This window comes from Prionailurus bengalensis, chromosome A2 (assembly GCF_016509475.1).
Source record: "Prionailurus bengalensis isolate Pbe53 chromosome A2, Fcat_Pben_1.1_paternal_pri, whole genome shotgun sequence".
In the NCBI taxonomy this organism is placed as follows: Eukaryota; Metazoa; Chordata; class Mammalia; order Carnivora; family Felidae; genus Prionailurus; species Prionailurus bengalensis.
Genome location: NC_057348.1, coordinates 4790383 through 4814778, shown reverse-complemented (window position 1 = coordinate 4814778; position 24396 = coordinate 4790383). Strand labels below are relative to the sequence as shown.

Here is a 24396-nt window from a genome sequence, read left to right as displayed (position 1 = left end):
CACTTGCTTGAAGGGAGAGAAGCTCTGGTTTCAGAACTTCCTCAAACATCCCACACCACCCAGCAGAACTACACTGTCCGGAGAGCATTCGATCGATGGAGCCTCCCTCATGTCCCAGCCAGTAATTCAGAGCAGCAGGGGGGAAAAACCCCGGGGCTTGTGAATGCAAATGTGTGATCGAACTCGGGCACACCCTCCCCCAACCTCTTTGCTTGGCGAACGGCTGCCCGCGTCCCTCTCTAGCCCTGCGGCTGGAAGATGGAAGTCAAGGCTAGACACACGTGAACGTTCAGAAAGGCAACCCCTGCTTCTCACAGGCATAAGCCCTCGATAACGAATGCATCGTAGGGTTGCTGGTGTTTTCCTTTTTGTTACTACAAATCGCACCACCATCGAATTTATGCGTGATCATCTGAGTTTGTGATGTGTGAGAGTGTGCTTATGAAAGAAAATCCTTGAGGGGCACCTGGGTGGCTCAGTCGGTTAAGTGTCTGACTTCGGCTCAGGTCACGATCTCACGGTCTGTGACATGATCTCACAGTCTGTGAGTTCGAGCCCCGCGTCAGGCTCTGTGCTGACAGCTCAGAGCCTGGAGCCTGCTTCGGATTTTGTGTCTCCCTCTCTCTCTCTCTCTCTGCCCTCCCCTGCTCACTCTCTGTCTCTCTGTCTCTCTTTCAAAAAAAAAAAAAAAAACATTAAAATAATAATAATAATATTAAGGGAAGAAAATCCTTGAAGTAAAACCGATAGCAGAAAGGGAAGGTGCATTCTGGTATCTTGACTGATTTTGCTAAACCCCGTCCTTGCAAAAGGTTGGATCCATTTCAGGTCCCAGGTGTGAGGATGCCTCCCAGCCACACACACAGTCTGGCAAAGCGGCAAATCATCCAGTGCTTTGATCTTTTACCAAATCACAGATGAAAACGAAAAAGTGTACCCCACGGGCTTTTAACTTCCAAATTCTTTTGTTATGAAAAGCGAGCGTATCATTCGATGTTGTTTCATGCGTACAGGCATTTCTTTTACGAGCTGGCTGCTCCTTCTGTTTCATGTTTCTAGAGAATATTAGTCATTTCTTGAAGACATCGCTTGTAAGATATTTATACCTTAAAGGAAATCAATCGCCATCAATGTCTTACCAACCTTTCCTTGTTTTTTCTCTTGCTCCTTAATTTACGTGTGTGTATGCCTTTCAACTTGGTGTTTTTAATGGAGGAATTTATTCACTTATACGTGAAACAGAGCATCATTCTTTTTTATGCCTTCTTAGTTGCTTTTTTAACATGCTTAACAAATCACTGCCCCGGGATGAATTTTTATGAATTTACCGCATTCGGCATTTCCATGTTTCTTTTTTGCCTTTTTATGCTCAAATCTTTGATCCAGCTGGAACTTACTTCAGGTTACCCATCTTTTAAGCGTTTCTGTCAATCAGCGATGGCTGTAATTTGCACTTCATTGTTGAGAGAAGTTGACGCCCTTTCTCTGGGTTTATGCGTCACTTGAATTCCTTTCTTTGCGAATCATTCGTTTGCGTCCTCAACCGTTCTTCTGAGGCGTGTTTCGAGGGAGAAAATAACCGAGTCGGAGCGGGCCTTTACTGAGCGCTTGCCATGTGCTTATACGACGCTACGGCCTTGCACACATCTTTCTTCTGAACCGCATCATGGTCCACTTACGGTCGGGGACGTTGGCCCTTAAAAGACGATGAGGGCACGAGTTTCCCAAACTTCAAAGCTAAAATGTGACATTCTGAAGACTGGAATGCAGGTGTGTTGGGGGACTGCAGACTCCTCGCACTTGACTACACCCTCCGCGGCATTATTTTTGTTTGCCGTGGCTAGATGGAGGCGGGGAAGGGACACTAGTGGGACCGCAGGAAACCATCAAAAGTCCGTTGTGGGGAACATGATGTAATGGGAACTGGAAGGTTCTGGAGATGGGGTTAGTGGGTAAAGCTAGACTTTAGAACCCAGCAGGGGTGTCATAGAGTAAGAAAGAAGGTTGGAAAAACTTCTTAGGATCATGCCCCTATACTCAGGAAAGCTTGAGTTAGGGGCCCCCATGGGGAGGCTGCCAGCTGAATCCCCAGACATAATCCTAGAGAAGGACATTGTTTTAGTAGTTGGGGTCCCCAGTCACCTGCATCCCGGGGATTCTGGACATGTTTGACTCCTTTCTCTCTCTCTCACCTGCCTCCCCGCACCCCCTGCCCCCATCAGCCGATGTGGTTGCCTCAAGCTCTGACTTCTGTCCTGTATCCATCCTCCAGACCAGGCCTCCATGACTCCTCACTTTGGGATGAAATTTTCCAGTTCTGGGGTCTACAGGTAAAGCTTCTGAGAACACAGCCCCAGGCGCTTGTCAACTGCCACTGAAGCAGCTTTCCTGCCCCGGTGGCCGGCGAGGGGTTAGACTCACTGATACCAACTGCTATTGGCACAATCCTATGAGCCCAGGTGATCTCTCAACATCTTGCAGGGTGCCATTATCATTGGATTCTTTCTTTTCAATGCTTTTATTTTGTTGTTGTTGTTTGTTTTTGAGAGAGAGCGCGCAAGCAGGGGAGGGGCAGAGGATTCGAAGCGGGCTCAGCGCTGACAGCAGCGAGCCCCATGCGGAGCTCCCACTCCCCAACCGTGAGCTCACCACCTGAGCTGAAGTCGGATGCTCGACCAACTGAGCCACCCAGGGGCCCCCAAGGTTACTGCATTCTTGTGGCTGCCACAACAAAGTGCCACAAAGGGGGCAGCTTAAAACGAAAGGTATTTATCCTGTCACAGTTTGAGAGGCCAGATGTCTGAAATGAAGGCGTCCGCAGACCTCACTCCCTCTGAAGGCTTCAGGAAAGAATCCTTCCTTGCCTCTTCCCGGTGTCTGCTGTTTCGGGGCAATCCTTGGGGTTCCCTGGCTTGTAGATGAACCGGTCCCTCTGACGTCCACCTCCACCGTCACATGGCCATCACCCTTCTGTGTCCCTGTGCGTGCCGTCTCCTTTCTTTGCAAGCTTGCCGTTCTTTGGATTTAGGGCCCGCTCTAATCCACTATGACCTCATCTAATCGTAACCGCGAGGATCCTGTTCCCAAGTGAGCTCACATACCACCTGAGGTTCTAGGTGGACATGAATTTCTTGGGGGAGGGAGGGGGACACTATTCAGCCCACTGCAGACCAAGCAGAGGCCACGTCTGAGAGGACGAGAAGGCTGAAGGGTGATGCGGGGTGTTTAGCCGAGCAGGCCACCCAAGCTCTCCTAAATTCATCTGTGTCTACTCTCTTCCTGGTGGGCAGGTCAGTCACGTGGCCCCATCGCGTGCAGGGAGACTGGGAAAATGCAAAGAAGCCCCTGGATATGTGGGGAGCCTCCCTGACCTCTCTGGGTGCTGGCTGTACCCCTGGTTTCCCCCTACACACGCGCACACGCGCGCACACACACACACACACACACCCGCTCCCGCACAGCATCTGGTCCACAGGGGATGCTCAATGAAGGTTTGTTGAATGAATGAATGAATGAATGAATGACTGTGAGGAAGGTGAGGACAAGGGGCCACATCAGAAGACCGAGGGGCTCCGTGGGGCGGTCGGATTCCTGGCATACCCCTCTGCGAGCTGGGGGTGGGCAAACGCTGGAGGGGATTTCCCTGCTCGGCGAACAGCTCAAATCCCTCCCCTTTGCCGGACATCCCCAGAGTGGGGTGGGGCGGGTCTCTGGCAGGTTCGGGCAGGCCGAGGCCCCCGAGCCGTGAGAGCGCCGAGGTTTCCGTGCTCCCGGCTCCCTGGCTCGCCCCGCGCGCCGCCAGCACGGGCCCCATGCAGCGCTGTCTGAGAATCATGGTGCCGGAGGAGGGGAGCTCCGGCTGCCCGGTGCCCCGCCTGTCCTGGATGTCGGTGCTGCGCTCTGCCGCGATCCTGTCTCTTACCGGCATAATGGCATACTGCTTCCTGCGCGTCCAGCAAGGGCAGCTCGAGCCGCCTAAGGTGCGTAGAGAGGAGGGAGGAGGAAGATGCAAACCTCCCACCTGCTCGGCGGAGCCTGGGGACCTCTGGGTGGGGCCGGCTCCGCGGGGGCGCAGAGGAGGGAGGCGAACCACCAGGAAGAGAATGGACTCGAGGTAGAGGGACCGTGCGTTTGGGCGCAGACGGGCGAACGACCAAGAATACATAAAATTAAAAAAAAAAAATCCAAATGAGATGGATAAAAATCGTCCCGGAAGGTCTGGGTGCGAAGAGAGATGGAGACCGAGCCGGCTGTTGGGGCACAGCTGCCTGGAGGTCCGGGCTGGGGTGGGGGGTGGGGGGGAGCGGGGTGGGGGCGCGGGGATGTCAGTCGCGCCCTGGAGGTAAGTCCCGGGTGGGGATCCCGGAGTGGGGAGGTCGCAGCTAGGAAAGGAGCATCCGATGCGGGCATGGAAAGTGACTCGTCTTCGGTGTTCCCCAGCGAGCTGACTCAGAGGCTGCTGGGGGCTTCACGAAGCCGGGAGGGGGTGGGTTCGGGGCCTGCAAGGGCAGGGCGACCCGCGCCGCTCACCTGGGAGCCCCGACACCCACCACGGGGACCCCCTTTGGAGGCGACGCAGGCCGGGGCGGGGGGGGGGGGGGGGCTCTGCAGCCGAGAGAGCAGGTGTAGGCTGTTAGTTCAAAGTACTTCCTCTTTAAAAGCTCTTTTTTAAAAAGTCACAACTCAGTCCAGCTGTTTGAGAAGCGGGTAGGAAGATGAGCAGAGAAAAGAGACGTCTTGATCTCGGTCGGGGACGGCGCGGGGTGGTGGGGGGCGGGGGCGGGGGCTTGAAACCTCGGTGCTTCTGTGCTCACCTGACACGTGTTCTCTCCTGTTCTATCAGCGGGACATGGCTGAGCTGCAGCTAAATCACACAGGTAACGGCGAGTGCATGTGTAGAAGGGAGAAAGAGAGACGGAGAGAGAAGGAGAAATTGAGATAGACACGGAAAGAGAGAACAGAGAGAGGGAGAGAGAAAGGGGGGGAGGGGGAGAGAGGGAGAGAGAAAGGGGGAGGGGGGAGAGAGAGGGAGGGAGGGGGGAAAGAGAGGGAGAGAGAAGGAGAAATTGAGATAGAGAGACGGAAAGAGAGAACAGAGAAAGGGAGAGAGAAAGGGGGGGAGGGGCGAGGGAGGGAGGGGGAAAGAGGGAGAGAGAAAGGGGGAGGGGGAGGGGGGAGAGAGAGAGGGAGAGAGAAGGAGAAATTGAGATAGAGAGACGGAAAGAGAGAACAGAGAAAGGGAGAGAGAAGGGGGGGGAGGGGGAGAGAGGGAGGGAGGGGGGAAGAGAGAAAGGGGGAGGGGGGAGAGAGGGAGGGAGGGGGGAGAGAGAGGGAGAGAGAAGGAGAAATTGAGATAGACACGGAAAGAGAGAACAGAGAGAGGGAGAGAGAAAGGGGGGGAGGGGGAGAGAGGGAGAGAGAAAGGGGGAGGGGGAGGGGGGAGAGAGAGGGAGAGAGAAGGAGAAATTGAGATAGACACGGAAAGAGAGAACAGAGAAAGGGAGAGAGAAAGGGGGGGAGAGAGAGAGAGGGAGGGAGGGGGAAGAGAGGGGAAGAGAGAAAGGGGGAGGGGCGAGGGAGGCAGGGGGAAAGAGGGAGAGAGAAAGGGGAGGGGGAGGGGGGAGAGAGAGAGGGAGGGAGGGGGGAAAGAGAGGGAGAGAGAAGGAGAAATTGAGATAGACACGGAAAGAGAGAACAGAGAAAGGGAGAGAGAAAGGGGGGGAGGGGGAGAGAGGGAGGGAGGGGGGAAGAGAGAAAGGGGGAGGGGAGAGGGAGGGAGGGGGAAAGAGGGAGAGAGAAAGGGGGAGGGGGAGAAAGGGGGAGGGGGAGAGAGAAAGGGGGAGGGAGAGGCGGGAGAGAGAGGGGGAGAGAGAAAGGGGGAGGGGGAGAGAGAAAGGGGGAGGGGGAGGGAGGAGGGGGAGGGGGAGGGAGGAGGGGGAGGGAGGTTAGGTTGCCACAGAGCAAGCTTAGACATTTGGTCTCTAAGCGGCCCTTTCCCTAAACGTCTGTCCTCCCACGTCCCTGACACTGTGCCGCCAGGACAGCGGCTGGACCACAGGCTGCGCTGGCAGGGAAGTCCGGCCTTGGGCCGCTCCTTCGTGGAGGGACTGGAGCTGGACGACGGCGGGCAACTGCGTGTCCGGCGCGGCGGAGTCTACAGGCTGCACATCCAAGTGACGCTGGCCAACTGCTCCTCCTCCACGCGGGCCGCCCGGCCTCCCAGGGCCACGCTGACGGTGGGCATCTGCTCCCCGGCCGCCCACAGCATCAGCCTGCTGAGGCTCAGCTTCCACGGAGGCTGCGTGGCCGCCTCCCAGCGCCTGACGCCGTTGGCTCGCGGGGACACGCTGTGCACCAACCTCACGCTGCCTCTGCTGCCCTCCGCAAATGCTGATGAGACCTTTTTCGGGGTTCAGCTGGTGCACCCCTGACTGTTGCGCCCCCTGGCCCAGATTTGTCGGGAGAGTGTGTTTTCTCTCTCTCTCTCTCTCTTTTTTTTTTTTTTTTTCCTGTCTCTTGTAGAAGCTTTTTTCTTGATGTGTCTCTGTAATATAGTGATGTATAACATCTGATCGGTCTTAATCCTTGCTGCTAGCTTAAGCTTTTGGAATTTCCGGTGTGGCGAGCGGTCTGGGTGCCTTTTGTTGTGTTAATGAGGTGACTTTGGGGAAAGCCCTGAGGTCACCTGGAGAGGTGGGAGTTGGAACTGTCCCTTCCCACTGGCCTGACCTCCAGGGAAGGGAGAGAGGCTGCAGACAGCTCAGCCAGCAAGGGCAAGTGATTTAACCAATGGCATCCGTGTCATGCTCAAAAATACACAAGGATGGGGTTAGAAGCTTCTAGACTGGTGAGCGAGTGAAAGTCCTGAGAGGGTGCTCACCCGTGGAGAAAACACTGAGTGAGGTTGATGGAACATCACTCACCACTTCTGGTTAGGCGCTGCCTGACTCATACTGGTTTTTGTTCAAATAAAGTCTCAAAATGTTGATATGCCTCAGTTTATCTTTTAACAGATCTCTATAGTACTTGTCACCTTTGAACATATTAGAAGAATCCACTTACTTATTTTGCTTGTTGGCTGTCTTCCCCCCACATCCCACTGGAATGGAGACGCCATGAGGCCAGCCAGGGACTGCATTCTGTGCCAGTCACAGCCAGAGCCCCACGCCGAGGGAGTGCTTGGCACATAATTTTGAACGGAGGAATGGATTCTGTCAACTAGAAAACCACCATCACGAGCCCACATAGCAATGTGCACACTTAGCACCCACATCATGATTTCTAATACCATTCCATGAAAAAGGAATTGGAGGGAGGAGGGGAGCGGGGGTGGGGGGGTGGGGGGGGGGAGGGTGCCTGAGTGGCTCAGTGGATTAAGTATCTAACTCAATTTTGGCTCAGGTCCGGATCTCACGGTAGTGAGATAGAGTCCCTGGTCAAGCTTTGTGCTGGGCATAGAGCCTGCTTAAGATTCTCTCTCCCTCTGACCCTCCCCTGCTTGCAATTTCTCTCTCTCTCTCTCCATCTCTCAAAAAAAAAAAAAAAAAAAAGGAATTGGGGCTCCTTAGAGAAATGGCTGATTATAGGAATAGGACAAAAAAAATATGTATGATGAGAATGGTGCATTGGGTAAGTGGCAGAAATAAGGATGAGAAAGAAAGAGAAAGAGAGAGACCTGGGTGGCCAGACCAGTTAGGAGTTGGTTAAGCGTCCAGCTTTAAAAAATTATATAAAAAAGAAAGAAAAACCATATTGATCTGTGTATGTCGCAGGAGCACAGAAGCCAACTGACAAAGCCCCCAGTGGCTAAAATTAGAACAATTTGAGCAATAAAATAAATAGAATAGTATCAGATTATAATTCAGAGTATAAAATAAATATCCATGAGTCTATATTGATATAAATAGGTGATTCAATATATTTGTAAGTGGGGAAGGGCCAAAACCTTTGTGCAGAATTTCGAATAATTTATGTTGTTTACCTTTAAAATAAAACTGCCAAGGGCACCTGGGTGGTTCAGTCGGTTGAGCGTTGGACTCGATTTCAGCTCAAGTCATGATGCCAGGGTCATGGGATCGAGCCCCTCATCCGTGTCCTAGCTGAGCACAGAGCCTGCTTGGGATTCTCTCTCTCTCTCTCTCTCTCTCTCTCTCTTTCTCCCTCTGCCCCTCTTCCCTGCTCTCACATGCTTGTTCTCTCATTCTCTCTCTCAAAAATAATAATAATAAAAAAAAATAGGGGTGCCTGGGTGGCTCAGTCGGTTAAACATCTGACTTCAGCTCAGGTCGTGATCTCATGGTTTGTGGGTTCCAGCCCTACAGTGGGCTCTATGCTGTCAGCACAGAGCCTGGAGCCTGCTTCAGATTCTGTATCTCTCTCTCTCTCTCTCTCTCTCTCCCCCTCCCCTGCTCATGCTCTCTCTTTGGCTCTCAAAAATAAATAAATATTAAAAAAAAATTTAAATAAATAAATAATAAATAGATAATAAATAAATAAATTTGCCAGTTATTTTACCAGCAAAAATGGGTTTATTCAGGAATAACAGAAAACTACAATCCAGAACAAGCACGCTAACGGCAAAACCACAGGCAAGTCTGCCAAACCAAGGAGAGGACTGCTCTTTAACAAGGTAAAGCAGGAAATTGGGAAGACTGTCATAAACAAAAAGTCTACTAGAGTTACCTGGAAGGTTGTTGTTTTTTTTTTTTTAAGTTTATTTATTCTGAGAGAGAGGGCATGTGAGCATGGGAGGGGCAGAGAGAGGGAGAGAGAATCCCAAGCAGGCTCCACTGACAGAGCAGAGCCTCATGCCAAGCTCCATCCCACCAATCGCAAGACCATGACCTACGCAGAAATCAAGAATCCCAGGCTTAACAGACTGAACCACTGGAGCGCCCCAACCTGGGAGTTTGAAGGAAGTTGCTTCCCATTGGCTGAGCTAGTTTGTCTCTTAATGGCTGTGTTGTTGCCAGGGGAGGAGGAAAATTTTCTTCTTCCTGCTGGGGTAATAAAGTTGTATCCATGCACAAGGTGCCTCTCTTCCTGTTGGATTTGCAATTAGTGAGGAGTGGTAGGGCATGAGAGCCCTTGTGCCACACATTCCCAACTCCGTTTTAGTGAGGTTTCCCTTTATCAATTTTCACAATGTAACTACTCCATCCTAAAGAGGGGACCACAACTCCCCCTCCATGGGTGTGGGCTGCACATAATGACTTCCTTCCAAAGAAGACAATATGGAAAGTGCAGGGATGAGCAGTAGCTTTACAGTGGAAAAATCTGACCACCACCTCAGCCAGGTTACCAAGGCCAACATCAGGAGTGATAAGCCATGGGGACAGCACACGCCCCCAGTATGAGTACCACAGGATGAAAAGAACATTTCACCTCAGGGGTCTTCCTCCCCAAATCCATCACCCCAGTCTAACCGTGAGAAAAACATCAGATAAATTCCAAGAGGGAGGCATCCTATAAAATGCCTGACCAGACCTCTTCAGAATGTTAAAAGTCATCAAAGACAAAGAAAGTCTGGGAAACTGTTGCAGCCCAGAGGAACCTTAGGAGATGTGATGACCAAGTGTACTTGGGAATTGTGGATGGGATCCTGGGCAGAAAAAAAGACATATGAGAGGAAAAGCAAAGAAATCTGAATCAACTGTGGGATTTAGTTAAAATAATATATCAGTATTGGTTCATGAGTTGTATTACTACACTAATGTAAGATGTTAAAAATAGAAAAATGGTGTGCATGGAAGTATATTTAAAAAAAAACCTATATTCTCTTTTCAGTTGTCTTGTAAACCAAAAACTGTTCTTTAAAATAAAGTTTATTAGTAAAAAATAAAGCAATAAAAATTGCTTCAGTGGAAGGATGCTGTAGCCAAGGAAGGGATTCTAAGTGTCAAAAGTTCAAGCAGTGGACTTGTAAAATCCTAGCTTCCAAGGTGATCTCACCAGGGCATACAAGATGATGTCAATTAGATGTAAATGTTTAAATTTAGTACACCCATGCTCACAGCAGCCCTACTCAATGTATCCTACAAATGGAAGGGTTAACAATGACTCATTAAACAAGAGAAATATCATTGAAATTAAGAGCTAGCTCTTTGAAAAGTAAACAAAATATTTGCAGCTAGATTCACCAGGAAAAAGAGAGAGAGAGAGAGAGAGAGAAGACTAAAATAAATAACATCAGAAATGTAAGAGGAGCCATTACAACAGGTTCCACAGAAATACAAAGGATCATAAAAGGGCTCAAAAACAACTTACCCCATGCTGATGGATTGGAAAAATTAATATTATTAAAACGTCCACATTACCCAAAGCCATTTATAGACTCAGTGCACTCCCTATCAAAATTACAATGGTATTTTTCAAAGAAATATAAAAAATAATTCTAAAATTTGTATGGAACCACAAAAGACCCCACATAACCAAAGAAATCTCAAGAAAAGAAAAAGAACAATGCTGCAGGCATCATACTTCCTGATTTCAAACTATATTACAAAGCTATAGCCAACAAAACAGTAAGGTATTGGCATGAAAACAGACACATCAATCAATGGAACAGAATAGTGTCCAGAAAAACATCCATGCATATGGATTAACATGAATTAATCCATGATAAATGAGTCAAAAATATGCAATGCAGAAAAGACAATTGGTTTTGAGAAAACTGGACAGCCATGTGCAAAAGAATAAAACTGGACCCCTGTCTTATACCATACACAAAATCAACTCCAAATGGGTTAAAGACTGTTAAAGACCTGAAACCATAAAACTCCTAAAAGAAAACATAGGGAATAAACTACTTGACACTGGTCTTAGCAGGAATTTTTGGATTTGCAGCTTTTAAAATTTTTCCGAAAGTAAAACATGCCCAGTGGAAAAAAATCCCAACAGGGCAGAAGAATATAAAGTAAAATAAAACAACAACAACAATAAAAGCCTGATATTTTCCCTCCCTTGAACTACCTTTTAAAAGGACCACTGGGGCGCCTGGGTGGCGCAGTCGGTTAAGCGTCCGACTTCAGCCAGGTCACGATCTCGCGGTCCTGTGAGTTCGAGCCCCGCGTCGGGCTCTGGGCTGATGGCTCAGAGCCTGGAGCCTGTTTCCAATTCTGTGTCTCCCTCTCTCTCTGCCCCTCCCCCGTTCATGCTCTGTCTCTCTCTGTCCCAAAAATAAATAAACGTTGAAAAAAAAAAAAAATTTAAAAGGACCACTGTTGGCCTTTTGGCAATATATCCTTCCAGATTGCTTGCTAGTATATCTGAGTTTCAAGAGGACAGCACAGCTGAGTATGGGAAGGATAGCCATTCTGCCAGGTGTGAGGGGTATCTCGGGTGGTTTTGATTTTGATTTCCCTGACGATGAGTGATGTTGAGCATCTTTTACATACCTATCGACTACCTGTATGTTTTCTTTGGCAAAATGTCTAGTCAGGTCCTCTGCCCATATTTTAATTGGATTACTCCTTGTTTTCACTGTTGAGTTGTATGAGTTCTTTATATATTTTGTATATTAATCCTTTCAGATATATAGTTTACAAGTATTTTTCTCCCATTTGCTAGGTTGCCATTTCATTTTTGCTGATGGTTTCCTTTTCTGTGCAGAAGCTTTTTACCTTGAGATAGTCCCATTGGCTTCCTTTTGCTTTTGTTGCCTTTGCCTTTGGTGGCAACTGTTCAAGGCTTTAATCTATTTTGAGTTGATTTTTGTGTATGGTTGCAGGTTACGGACCCAGTTTCATTCTTTTGGCCCAGCAAGACCCATCTCAGACGCTGACCTTCAGAACCATAAGAATGCAAACTTACGTTGTTTTATGCCACAAGGTTGGTGATTATTCATTACAGCAACCCTAGAAAACCATACATGTCCTCCCCTTTGCCATAATGGTTGGGATTCCACTTTCTCACTAGCTCCTGCTCCCCTCCCTCCTTGGCTTCCTTCTCTGATCTGACTCCCTTGTCTCAAAATTCTGCTGACTCCATGGGAAGCCTGGGTGGTTCAGTCTGTTGGGCATCCAACTCTTGGTTTCAGCTCACCTCATGATCTTGAAGTTCATGAGATCAAGTTCTCTGTCAGGCTCTGGGCTGGCAGCACAGAGCCTGCTTGGGATTCTCTCCTCTCTCTCTACCACTACCCTGCTCATGCTCTCTCTCAAAATAAATGAATAAACATTTAAAGTTGCAACATTCATCTCTTGCACTTTCCACCCTTAAAAAAAAAAAAAATTCTGCTGGTTCTATCATGCAGAGTACCTGAATTCTGCCCTTATTGATATCCAGGGAACTTTATATTGCTCAACAATCACCAAAGACTATATAACAGGACTCGTCAAGAGGTTTTCATAAACAAAGACATTGTCATCCACTTTCGGAAAGGAATGGTATCACTCTAACTTGAAAGCTCATGTCAGGACATGAGCCCCATGATGGCAGATATAGAAAGGGCTCTTGGTGTATTGTGAACTGGAAAATGAGGCTAGAAGCAGGTTAGGCAGATCTTTGAATCCCAGGCTAAGAAGAAGGATTTATTGCCTCAGCAAGAGGGAACAATTGAAGAGGCACCTGATTGAACTTGCAGTTTTAAGAGATCGTTCCAGGAACCTTCTACACAATCCTCCCCACCCCAAGACGAGATCACATTCTCTCCTTCTGCACCCCTGGTACTTTCCTTCACCGTGCTGTCTACAAATAACAGCTATCCATGGGGAGATTGGCTGACTGTCCATCAGGACCAGGGTAGCCTTGTTTACTTCAGGCATTAGAGTATCTGTGGTTTGGCAGGTAAATAAGGATAATAATGATAGGGGAAAAAAGGATAAATATTGGTGGGGCGCCTGGGTGGCTCAGTCGGTTAAGCATCCGACTTCGGCTCAGGTCACGATCTCACGGTCCGTGAGTTTGAGCCCCGCGTCGGGCTCTGGGCTGATGGCTCAGAGCCTGGAGCCTGCTTCCGATTCTGTGTCTCCCTCTCTCTCTGCCCCTCCCCCATTCATGCTCTGTCTCTCTCTGTCTCAAAAATAAATAAAAACGTTAAAAAAATTTAAAAAAAAAAGGATAAATATTGGTGAAAGAAAAAATAAAAGGAAGACTCAACATCATTAGTTGTGAGGGAAGTATGAATCGTGACCACAATGAGATAGCACTACACACCCCCAGGATGGCTGTAATCAAAAAGGCAGACAATAAAAAATGCTGGCAAGGATGGAGGGCAATTGGAACCAGGATGTTTAACTTCAGGTGTCCACATGATCCACACACCTGGTTAGGCATGAGGTCAGGGTGTGTCTGTGAGGGTGTTTCTGGAAGAGCTTAATATTTGAATTTGTAAACCGAGAAGAAAGCACTACCTTCCCTGATGAGGGTGGGCCTCATCCAACCCACCAAGGGTCTGAATAGACTGAAAGCAGGGAAGGGGAGCTAGGACATTGAGCTGGGACATTGGTCTTCTCCTGCCCTTGGACTGTGAGGTCCATCAGCTCCCCTGGTTCTCAGGCCTTTGACTTGGACTCGAATTACACCAACTCACCAAGCTCTCTTCGGCCTCGAGCATGGGCACAAGTGGCAGATCGGGGGGCATACACTTGTGAGCCAATTCCTCATACTCTACCTCTTTACAGATGTGTATCTCCTGTTGGCTGTTTCTCTGGAGAACCCTGACCTTGACTAACAAAGGAACGCTCATACATCGCTGGTGGGATTCTAAAACGGGTTAGCATCCGGGGAAAACTGCCCAGCCGTTCCTCAAAAAGTAACATAGAGCTGCCACATGACCTACAGTTTCACTCCTAGGTACGTACCCAACAGAAATAAAAACCTACATCCTCACAAAGCTTGTACACAGATGTTCACTACAACATTATTCAAAATAGCCCCAAGTTGAAACAACCCAAATGTCCATCAACAGACGAATGGATAAACAAATGTGGTATTGACATGATGGAATATTATTTGGCAGTTAAGGAATGAAGCACTGATACATGTTACACCATGAATGAACCTTAGAAAGACCACACTAAGTGAGAGAAGTCAGACGCAAAATGATTCTACTTTGTGATTCCATTTTATGGGATTCTGTTTCTATGAAATATCCATGATAGAAAAACACGTAGAGACAGAAAATAGATTAGTGGTTGCATTAGTAACCATTCTTCAGAGAAACAGAATCAATGGGATGCACAAAAATAGAGGGAGAGATTTATTATGAGGAATTAGCTTACGTAATCGTGGCGTGGCACAAGTCTTAAGAGCTGCAGTGGGCAAGCTGGAGACCACGGAGTATCAATGGTATAAAATAGTCCAAAGTCCCACAGGCTCACACCCATCCAAAGAACCAGGCTTCTTGTTTGAGTATGAAGGCATGAACAAAAACATCCAGGCTCAAAGGCAGTCATGCAGGAGGAACTTCTTTTTCCTCCATCTTTCTGTTCCACTCAGGTTTTAACTGATTGGCTGAGGCCCATCCACATTAGGAAGTCATGACTCCAGCATTCTCTGTGGTGGTGGTGGTGATGGTGGTTGTCAACATTTTGTTTCTAAGTAAAATCTCTACACCCAACGTGGGCCTCGAACTCCCAATCCCGAGATCCAGTCATGTGCTGCACCAGCCGAGCCAGCCAGGAGTCCCGGATTTCAACATTCTCTGTGTGCCCCTTTGGACGGAGGATGACAAAAGCCAGAGAGTCTGTCAATCTGAGAAGGAAAAACTGTATCTTTTTCAAATTCACCAAATACTGACTCAAAGACCATGCCAGTTTGGGCGTCTAACCTGAATTTCCCCCAGATCTCATCAGCCCTAGGACCTAAATGAAACTATTTGAACAAAGATAGCTCAGATTTCCCCCCTTGGGGCAACCACATCCTTCGGTATGATGCAAGACACCAGAGTCCCACATTCTGCATTTCTTTGCATCTGGGGGTTTGGCATGTGTTCGGGGACCGAAATGCACCTGTGACACTATCAGTTTCTTGGTGAGCACATCAAGGTCCAGAGGCATTAAGACCTTTAACTAAAGCCCCTGAGGCTTAAAGCTATCAGACTGTGAGACCTCCCCCACAACACTGGGTTCTAGGAGAAGGTGGCAGGCTTGTTCAGCCTTAGCAAAAACTGATCCGTTAATTTCTTTTTTCACTCTCCACCTGTTCCCCATTGGGATCACACAAGACCCCAGAGAAGGCAAAAATCCAGGCTGGCAGATCTGGGGCAGACACCTCTTTTCTCCTACCCCAAGATCACATGCCAGTTGTATGGTTCTTTTCTCCCTTAAAATCACCTCTATACTGGAAGGACTCTTCATTATTGTTATGCAAATAGGCCTAGATAGATGGTGCTCCGTGACTCTGGAGACAAGCCCAGACATGTCTGGGCTTTCTTTAGCTTGAACTGCCATCTGGACTCCCAGGCTCAAACACAAACTGAAAACACACATAACATCCACACCCTCCTCCTCATATGCAGATAGCCTTTCATAAGGCCCTGGGAGGGCTCCAACCCTATAAGGTTTGATGCTTGCCTAATATAGATATGTAACAAAAATTGTCAGCAAGAAAAATAACTTGAGATGATGGTTAACTTTGTTTAATTTTGTTTTAAGTTTTTATTTATTTAAGTCATCTCCACACTCAACGTGGGGCCCAAATTCAGGACGCAGAGATCAAGAGTCACATGCTCCACCAACTGAGCCAGCCTGAAGCCCCAGCTTTGTTCAATGTTTAATGAAGTTTCGGTAAGTCATCTAAACATAATTGTTAAGAACAACTGAATTAAAGAAATGTGGGATGAAAGTTTATAAATGAACTTTTCAACAATGATTATGTTTAATAAGTGTGTGTACTTGAAATTTTTTTTAAGTTTATTAATTTTTGAGAGAGAGAGAGAGAGAAAGCATGATTGGGGGAGGGGCAGAGAGAGAGAGAGAGAGGGAGACACAGAATCTGAAGCAGACTCCAGGCCCTGGAAGCTGTCAGCAGAGCCCGATGGGGGAGAAGGGGGGGGGGCTCAAACACACAAATAGTGAGATCATGACCTGAGCCAAAGTCAGACGCTCAACCAACTGAGCCACTCAAGCACCCCTAAAGTGTGTCCACTTTAAAATAGTTTCCAAAATATTTTTGGTACCTTTATAACTTACAGTTCTACCAAGTTAAAAGTGGAATGATTGGGGTGCCTGGGTGGCTCAGTCGGCTAAGCATGGCTAAGCATCCGACTTTGGCTCAGGTCATGATCTCATGGCTTGTGAGTTCAAGCCCCGCGTCAGGCTCTGTGCTGGCAGCTTGGAGCCTGGAGCCTGCTCTGGATTCTGTGTCTCCCTCTCTCTCTGCTCCTCCCCTGCTCATGCTCTGTTTCTCTCTCCTTCAAAAATAAGTAAACATTTAAATTTTTAAGTGAAATGATGGGTATTAATTGAATATCTAGATTATTTACAAATCAGTACCTGCTTTTGGCTTCCTATTTAAATGAAAGAATTTTGGAGTCTGTTAGTAAACATGTCTTGTGCCATGTTGAAAATTGTGGAAAATAGATGCTTCTAGAAATAATGAAATAGTATATTCATGAATTTGCCAATCTATAAGATGTTGGTATATAACAGTTCATAACTGCTTGCTTTTTAGTTTTCACTAAGAAAGCAAGATTTCTAAGAGATAAGAATTCCAACTAATGTATATAATTAAAACTACTAGTAATAATTCCCCAAACAGGGTAGAGCAATTGTTTCCTCCCCTGCACCATGTATGTCCGGCCATTACTCTGTCCAATAAAAAGCAAATCCAGACTCAGTAAGGAGAGATTTTATTCAAAAGGAGTCTTACAAGGGGGCAGGGAAAGATAATTGAAATTGGTCAGGGGGACTGTTGCAAGAAGAGAACACCATGAGTATAAAGTCTTCAAGCATCTCAAGATTTAAGGGGGAAATTTTTTTTTCTTTTGTAGAAAGGAATAAACAATGCTAGAAAGAACTGAGCTTTCTAGCACTGGGAAGGTGGGATGGAAAGGCAGTGAAAGGGGATATTGGATCAGAGGAAGTTTTACTCTAGAGGAGCTTAACCAAAGTTTGGTTAACAAGCATTGTGCTTCAATGGATCAGCAGGGACAAGCAGTTCAGCTGAGCGCTTCTGAGGCAAAGAACGAGGGTTTGGAGGGTCTGTGTCTGGCCTTACTACAGATAAATGAGGGGGACATCTGTGAGTCTTATCTATGTCATATGGTGAGGGGTTGCTCCTTGCAGTAAGCAATTTTCTGAAACAGAAAGGTATAGGGATTTCTTAACCTACAGTTAATCAACATTGCCAATTCATAGCAGCAGATACATAAGAAATCTTTAAGAACCTGCAACTTGAGTGCCTGAATGTGCCCTTTGGTTTCTTCATTCCACAAAGGTCTAATGAGGACCTGCTATGTACTACTATGTATCTGCCGGGGATACAAGGAACTATATCCTGTATATGGGTATGGGCAGGGAACTATGCTCCCTGCCTCTACAGTATCAGTCAGGTCCAGCCTGAAAACAAATAGCACACTCACTGTGATCGGTAAAGGGACCATGTTCAACAATGTAGAGAGGGTCAGGGGAACCCACCAGGAAAGATGTGGATCCCCAGGGCTAGCCACAGCTCTCACAGGCCAGAGGAGGAAGCAACTACAGGAACCCAGAAGGATAGCCCTAGTTGTTAGCCAAAGGCTACAGAAAACCTCTGGCTCTTAGTGAAGTTCAAAAAATATAAACCACAGTCTTTATGCAAATAAAATGAGCATGCGCCAAAGAGTTTATTCAGTTCATTCATTAAGGAAGGAATTGGTAAGATAGTAGGGCAGGTTCAAATTCAGGAAACATAACTTATATAGTCAGTCAAAGAACATCTGAAGTGAATTTGCTAATGTACACGAAACTGATTAATGCTTTCATACAGATGTCTGTAGCAGATTGTTCATAATAACCAAAAAGTGGAAATAATCCAACGCCCATCAATTGATGAATGGACAGACAAAATGTGCTACATCCACACAGTGTAAAATTCTCAGGACAAGTGACCCCAATCAGCAGCAGGTTCACCACATAGAAATAAGTAGGTTTATTAGTCACCTAGAGCTATGTAATGAATTGCCACAAACTTAGTGGTTTAAAACAACACTCATTTATTAACTCATGGTGTCCGTAGAGGGGGAGTCCAGAGAAGGCTCCGTGGGATTCTGTGCTCAGCGTTTCACAATGGAGGTGTTTACAAGCTGTGTTCTCACCTGGAGGCTGGACTAGAGAAGAATCATGTCCAAGTTCATTTGTGTTGTTGGCACAATTTAGTTCCTTGCAGTTGGAGGATTGAGGTCTCCACTTTCTCACTTATTATTGGCCAGGAGTCACTCTCAGCTCGAAGATGTGCGCAGGCTCTTGCCACAGGATTCCCTCCATCTTCAAAGCCAGCAAGGACAGGCTGACTCCTTCTCCAGTTGTGAATCTCTGGCCTCTAACGTTCTCCACCTCTGACTTCTAGATCCAGAGTTAGAGTTTGTGTAGGGGCGCCTGGGGTGGCTCAGTCAGTTAAGCATCCAACTGTGGCTCAGGTCATGATCTCACAGTTTGTGGGTTCAAGCCCCACATTGGGCTCTGTGCTGACAGCTTGAATCCTGGAGCCTGCTTCGGATTCTGTGTCTCCTTCTCTCTCTGCCCCTCCCCCGCTCACACTCTTTCTTTCTCTCAAAAATAAATAAACATTTAAAACATTTTAAAAAAAGAAGAGTTTGTATAAAAAGCCCAGGCCCACCCAAATAATCTCTTTTGATTAACTCAAAGTCAACCAAGCAAAACCTGCAAAATCCCTTTTGCTGTATAACATAATCATGGAAGTGATATCTTGTCCTTTTCACGGGGAAAGAAGTTATATAAGGGCAGGGGTCATTGGGGTTAGTCTTCAATTCTGCCTACCATATACCAATGTTGTTAAAATACATATTATTGGGCCTCACATCTAGAAATTCCAATGCAGTCAGTCTCAGATGGTCCCAAGGCTCAGTGTTATTTAAAGCTTTTGAGATGATGCTGAGAAACAGCCCCCTTGCAGGTATGTCTCACAAACCTGGAATAGTTATAACACGTGTTCAATTTTCTCCAGAACATCTGAATCAGAGATAGGACAGGTGAAAGAGAAAAAGCAACAAATGGACAGAATATGTTAGAGCTCTGGGGGTGCCTGGGTGGCTCAGTCGGTTAAGCATCTAACTCTTGATCTCTGGTCGGGTCTTGACCCCAAGGTCTTGAGTTCATGCCCCACGTTGGACTCTGCACTGGGCGTGAAGCCTACTTAAAAAAAGAGAAAGAGGGAGATAAACTTACAGAGAAATGCTGAAAAGGAAAAAAGAGAGAGTTCCAAAAAAACACTCAAAAAGAAGAAAAGCTGTTCAAAATCACTTTCAGGCTTTCACAGTTTCTAGGTCATTCCCAGAAAGTTCATGCTACCAGAAAAAGAAATATAAATGCGAAGGGGGACAGAATTAAAACAGTCCTGTGGTGGGAATGCAAACTGGTGCAGCCACTCTGGAAAACAGTATGGAGGTTCCTCAAAAAACTAAAAATAGAACTACCCTATGACCCACCAATTGCATTACTAGGCATTTATCCAAGGGATACGAGTGTGCTGTTTTGAAGGGACACATGCACCCCAATGTTTATAGCAGCCCTATCGGCAATAGCCAAAGTATGGAAGGAGCCCAAATGTCCATCGACGGTTGAATGGATAAAGAAAATGTGGTCTGTATATACAATGGAGTATTACTCGGCAATCAAAAAGAATGAACTCTTGCCATTTGCAACTACACGGATGGAACTGGAGGGGATTATGCTAAGCGAAATTAGTCAGTCAGAGAAAGACAATTATCATACGACCTCACTCATATGAGGACTTTAAGACACAGAACAGGGGTGCCTGGGTGGCTCAGTCGGCTAAGCGTCCGACTTCAGCTCAGGTCACAATCTCGTAGTTCGTGGGTTCGAGCCCCGCGTCAGGCTCTGTGCTGACAGCTCAGAGCCTGGAGCCTGTTTCAGATTCTGTGTCTCCCTCTCTCTCCCGTTCATGCTCTATCTCTCTCTGTCTCAAAAATAAATAAACGTTAAAAATTTTTTTAAAAAAAGACACAGAACAGATGAACACAAGGGAAGGGGAGCAAAAATAATATAAAAACAGGGAGGGGGGCAAAACAGAAGAGACTCATAAATATGGAGAACAAACTGAGGGTTACTGGAGGGGTTGTGGGAGGGGGGATGGACTAAATGGGTCAGGGGCATTAAGGAATCTACTCCTAAAATCATTGTTGCACTATATGTTAACTAATTTGGATGTAAATTTTAAAAAATAAAAAAAAAACAGTCTTGCAGATGAGTAACGGAGAATGGTCACACAACAATGTGAATGTACCTAATGCCTTTGCACTGCACACTTTAACACGATTAAGATGTTAAAATTAGGTATATTTTACAAGATTAAAAAAAATTTTTTTAGCGAGATGTATTGAATTATCATGTGGTTGCATAAAAATGGTAACATATGGGTACCACGTTTTGTAACTGATGTGCAAACACACATATGTGTTTTCAAGTTTCTGTTTCTATTTTGATTTTTATATTGCTATTTAAAAATATATATATGGTAAGAGCCTTGTAAAATTAAATGTGTACCAACACTGTAACTAATCAGTTCACTTCTAGGTGTTTCCCTGATAACGATGAACATGTGTTAACCGGCAGGTGCCCAGTGCTGTTTGTAGCCACATTATTCATAATAAGCAAAACCGGGAAACAACCCAAATGTCCGTCAACTAGGGAACAGATTTCTAAAGAACAAAAATTCAATGGAATAAATTTAACAATCCATCAGTTCGGGAGCATCCCTTCCAGAAAATGGCACTCTATGGAACGGTATAAAACAAAGTTTTTCTGAGCGAGAGAGTGGAGCAAAGAAGTTATTACAAAACAAAAGAAAAGATTGTTTCAGGGGCACCTTGGTGACTCAGTCCGTTAAGTGTCTAACTCTTGGTCTCTTGGTTTCTGTTCAGGTCATGATCTCACAGTCGTGGGATCCAGCCCTGCTTGAGACTCTCTCTCTCCCTCTACCCTTCTTCTTTGTGGTCTCTTTCTCTGAAAAAAAAAAAAAAAAAAAAAAAAAAAAGTTTCAGGCTAAGCCCCATTCATTCTACAGAAGAGGAAGAGGAAATAGAAGGGATCTTAGTTCATGCATTACCTCATTAGCACTGATCAGGACCTTTCAGGTTGACTGTTCAAAAATCACGTTTTGGGGAGGTTGAGGCTGCCATCATGTCTTGGCTTGCCATCGTGGGAGCAAATGACTCCATTCAGGGTCGTTGTTTCTTTTCCAACAGGATAAACAAACTGAGCCCCATTTGTACAATGAAATGTTACTCAACAACGAAGAAGGAATGAACTGCTGATACACAGAACATGGCTGAACTTCAGAAACCTTATTTTGAGTGAAAGATGCCAGACACCAACAAACACACTCTATATACTTCTACATATCAGACGTTCAGGAACAATTTTATGCATCGTAATGAGTGTCAGAACAATGGTTACAACAACACAATAATGGTTACAACCCTGTTGTGTTGACTTGGGAAGGACACATAGGACATTTCTGGAGTGATGGAAATGGTCCGAATCTTGGAAGGAATGTGGGTTACCGAAATAAAAGCATCGGTCAATATCATTGCAATGCTATGCTTGTAATTATGTAAATTCTATGTCCATTAAAAACCCTGTGATTTGGGGGTGCCTGGGTGGCTCAGTCAGTTAAGAGTCCAACTCTTTGCTGTTGTTGTTGTTTGTTGTTGTTAAGCGTCCAACTCTTGATCTCAGCTCAGGTTGTGAGCTCAAGCCCCACATTGGATGTGAAGCCTACTTAAAAATAAATAAAGAAATAAAAATAAATTAAAGCCCTGGGATTTGGGTTTCATAATTAACATAACTCCTCTCACAGGCGCTCACCAATTTTCTGAAATTGCTTGCGTTTAAAATCTTTTTCTTCTTGGGTGCCTGGGTGGCTGTCAGTTAAGTGTCTAACTTTGGCTCAGGTCATGATCTCACAGTTCATGGGATCAAGCCCCCATTGGGCTCCAGGCTGACAGAGCAGAGCCTGCTTGGGATTCTGTCTCTCTTTCCCTCTCTCTCTGCCCCTCCCCTGTCTCTCAAAATAAATAAATAAACTTAAAAAAGTCTTTTTCTTCTAACGAATTGGAAGCCAAGTAGTCCCCAAACTATCCTCCTGCACAAGAAATAAAATGGAGACTCCACTGACAGGGAAATCATAAACACCAGAAGTAAAAACCACGGGGAGTCATAGGCTAGTAGAACAGCCAGGTAAGAACTTAGCTGAAGCACCAACTGGAGGGGTGGGGTACCCATGTTATAGATGGAATGTGTCCCCCAAATTTCTCAAGTTGAGGTCTTATACCCCAATGTAATGGTATTCGGAGATGGGGCCATTGGAAGGTGATATTGCATATAATATATATTTTTATTTATTTATAGTATATATTATATATTATATATTATATATACTATATATAGTATATATTATATATACTATATATACTAAAAATATATATTTATATAGTTATATATATTTATAATATTATAAATATAATAAATATATATTTGGTCTTGTCTCCAGTCCCTGACACAGAGCTCCTAGCTCCTAAAATCCTGTAATCTCCTTTCATTATTCATAACAAGCCCCTTTTTAAACTCAACCGTGCCTGAGTTTGTGTTAACGAAGTGACTTTTGGAAAGCCCCAAAGGATGGGGGAGCTGGTTGCCACGGAACGAAAGTAATTTAGAGGGTTCGAACTTTCAGCCCCACCCCCTCATGGCCTACGTGGGAAGAGGGACTGGAAATTGAGCTCAGCACTAATGGCCGATGATTTAATCAACCGTGCCTACATAACGAAAGCTCTGACCCGAAGGCGTTTTCGGAGGGCAGGGTGTCTGTCTAGACAGGGCGCAGAGGCCCGACCCCTCTCCAAACTTGGCCCCATGTGTCTCTTCCATCTGGCCGTTGCTGACTTGTATCCTCTTATATCAAACAGGTAATCAATCTAGTTAGTAGACTGTTTTCCTGAGTTCTGTGAGTTTGGGATTGCAAATTATCAACCCGAGGAGTTGTGGAAACCTGCTACTCACAGCCGGTTGGTCAGAGACCCAGACATGGTTGGCACCTGAAGGGGGCGGGGGGGGCGGGCAGTCTGGTGGGACCGAGCCCTTAACTGGTGGGATCTCCCACTAACTCCAGATAGATGGTGGGGGGATTGAATCATAGGATGCCCAGCTGGGGTCAGAGAATTGGCCAGTGTGGGGGGAAAAACCCACACATACGGTGTCAAAAGTGATCGATGAGGGCACCTGGGTGGCTCAGTCTGTTGAACGTCAGAATCGTGGTTTTGGCTCTGGTTATGATCTCACGGCTGGGGGGTTAGAGCCCCACATAGGGCTCCATGCAGAGAGTGCAGAATCTGCTTGGGATTCTCTCTCTCTCCCTCTTCCTGCCCCTCCCCTCCTCACCTCTCTGTCTCTCTCTTTCTCTCTCTCTCCCCAGCCCCCCGCCCACTACCATGTAAGGACGCAGCAAGCAGGACGCAGCTGTTTGCCAGCCAGGAGGAGAGTAGTTGCCAGAACCTGACCCTGCTGGGCCTTACTCTTGAACTTCCCAGCCTCCAGAACTGTGAGAAAATAAAGGTCTGTTGTCTACACCGCCCCCTCCCCGAGTCTGTAGTATTTTATTACGTCAGCTCAAGCTGACTAGGACAGACTTCCTGGAGCTGAGTGCTACACTTCAGGAAGGGATCTTTACTCCAGACCTGCACGCAGCCAGTGCATGATACAGAGCATCTCATAAACAGAATAACCAGACTCTGAGGTCTAGAGAAGGCTTTCCCAGACTCAGTGCTATTGACACTTGGAGCTGGGTGGTTCTCCATGGTGGGGGCATCCTGGGCACTTCGAGGTGTTGAGCAGCATCCCTGCCCACACCCACCTGATGCCAGGAGTTTCCCCCCCACCATGTGATAACCATACATATCTGTAGACATTGCCTGGTATCCCTGGCAGGGGGCTGGGAGGGGGCGGGCAGAGTCATCCCTAGTTGAGAACCATTAGTCTAGATTTGGGGTAAGCACAATAATAAGCCTGGAAATTCAACTGTCTGGGTACAAGCCCTAAGCCCCCCTCCTTAGGTAAATTATTTCAAGCGCTAGCCTCAGCTGCTTTGTTGCTAGAATCAGAATGATACCCCATCACCACCGTTTTGGCTGGAATGGGGCAGCAAGCTGCCCCAAAAAAGTACTGGCTTTATTTTGCTTAAAATTGTAAGAGTCAGGAATTAAAAAAGGGTTTGTTG

The 24396-nt window shown here is 46.5% G+C and overlaps 1 protein-coding gene and 1 long non-coding RNA gene across 2 annotated transcripts; both read left to right on the top strand.

Annotated features, from left to right (window-relative positions):
- The first annotated feature begins 2565 nt into the window (after positions 1-2565).
- CD70 (CD70 molecule) lies at positions 2566-6986 on the top strand. Its single transcript, XM_043586369.1, has 3 exons — positions 2566-3980; positions 4844-4877; positions 6040-6986. Exons 1-3 carry the CDS (start codon positions 3813-3815, stop codon positions 6429-6431), a joined length of 594 nt encoding a protein of 197 aa, XP_043442304.1. The 5' UTR covers positions 2566-3812; the 3' UTR covers positions 6432-6986.
- Positions 6987-15405: 8419 nt separating this feature from the next.
- Positions 15406-23753, top strand: LOC122486351. Its single transcript, XR_006298137.1, has 3 exons — positions 15406-15502; positions 15597-15728; positions 23596-23753. It is a non-coding gene; the product is annotated as an uncharacterized LOC122486351 (long non-coding RNA).
- Positions 23754-24396: the final 643 nt, after the last annotated feature.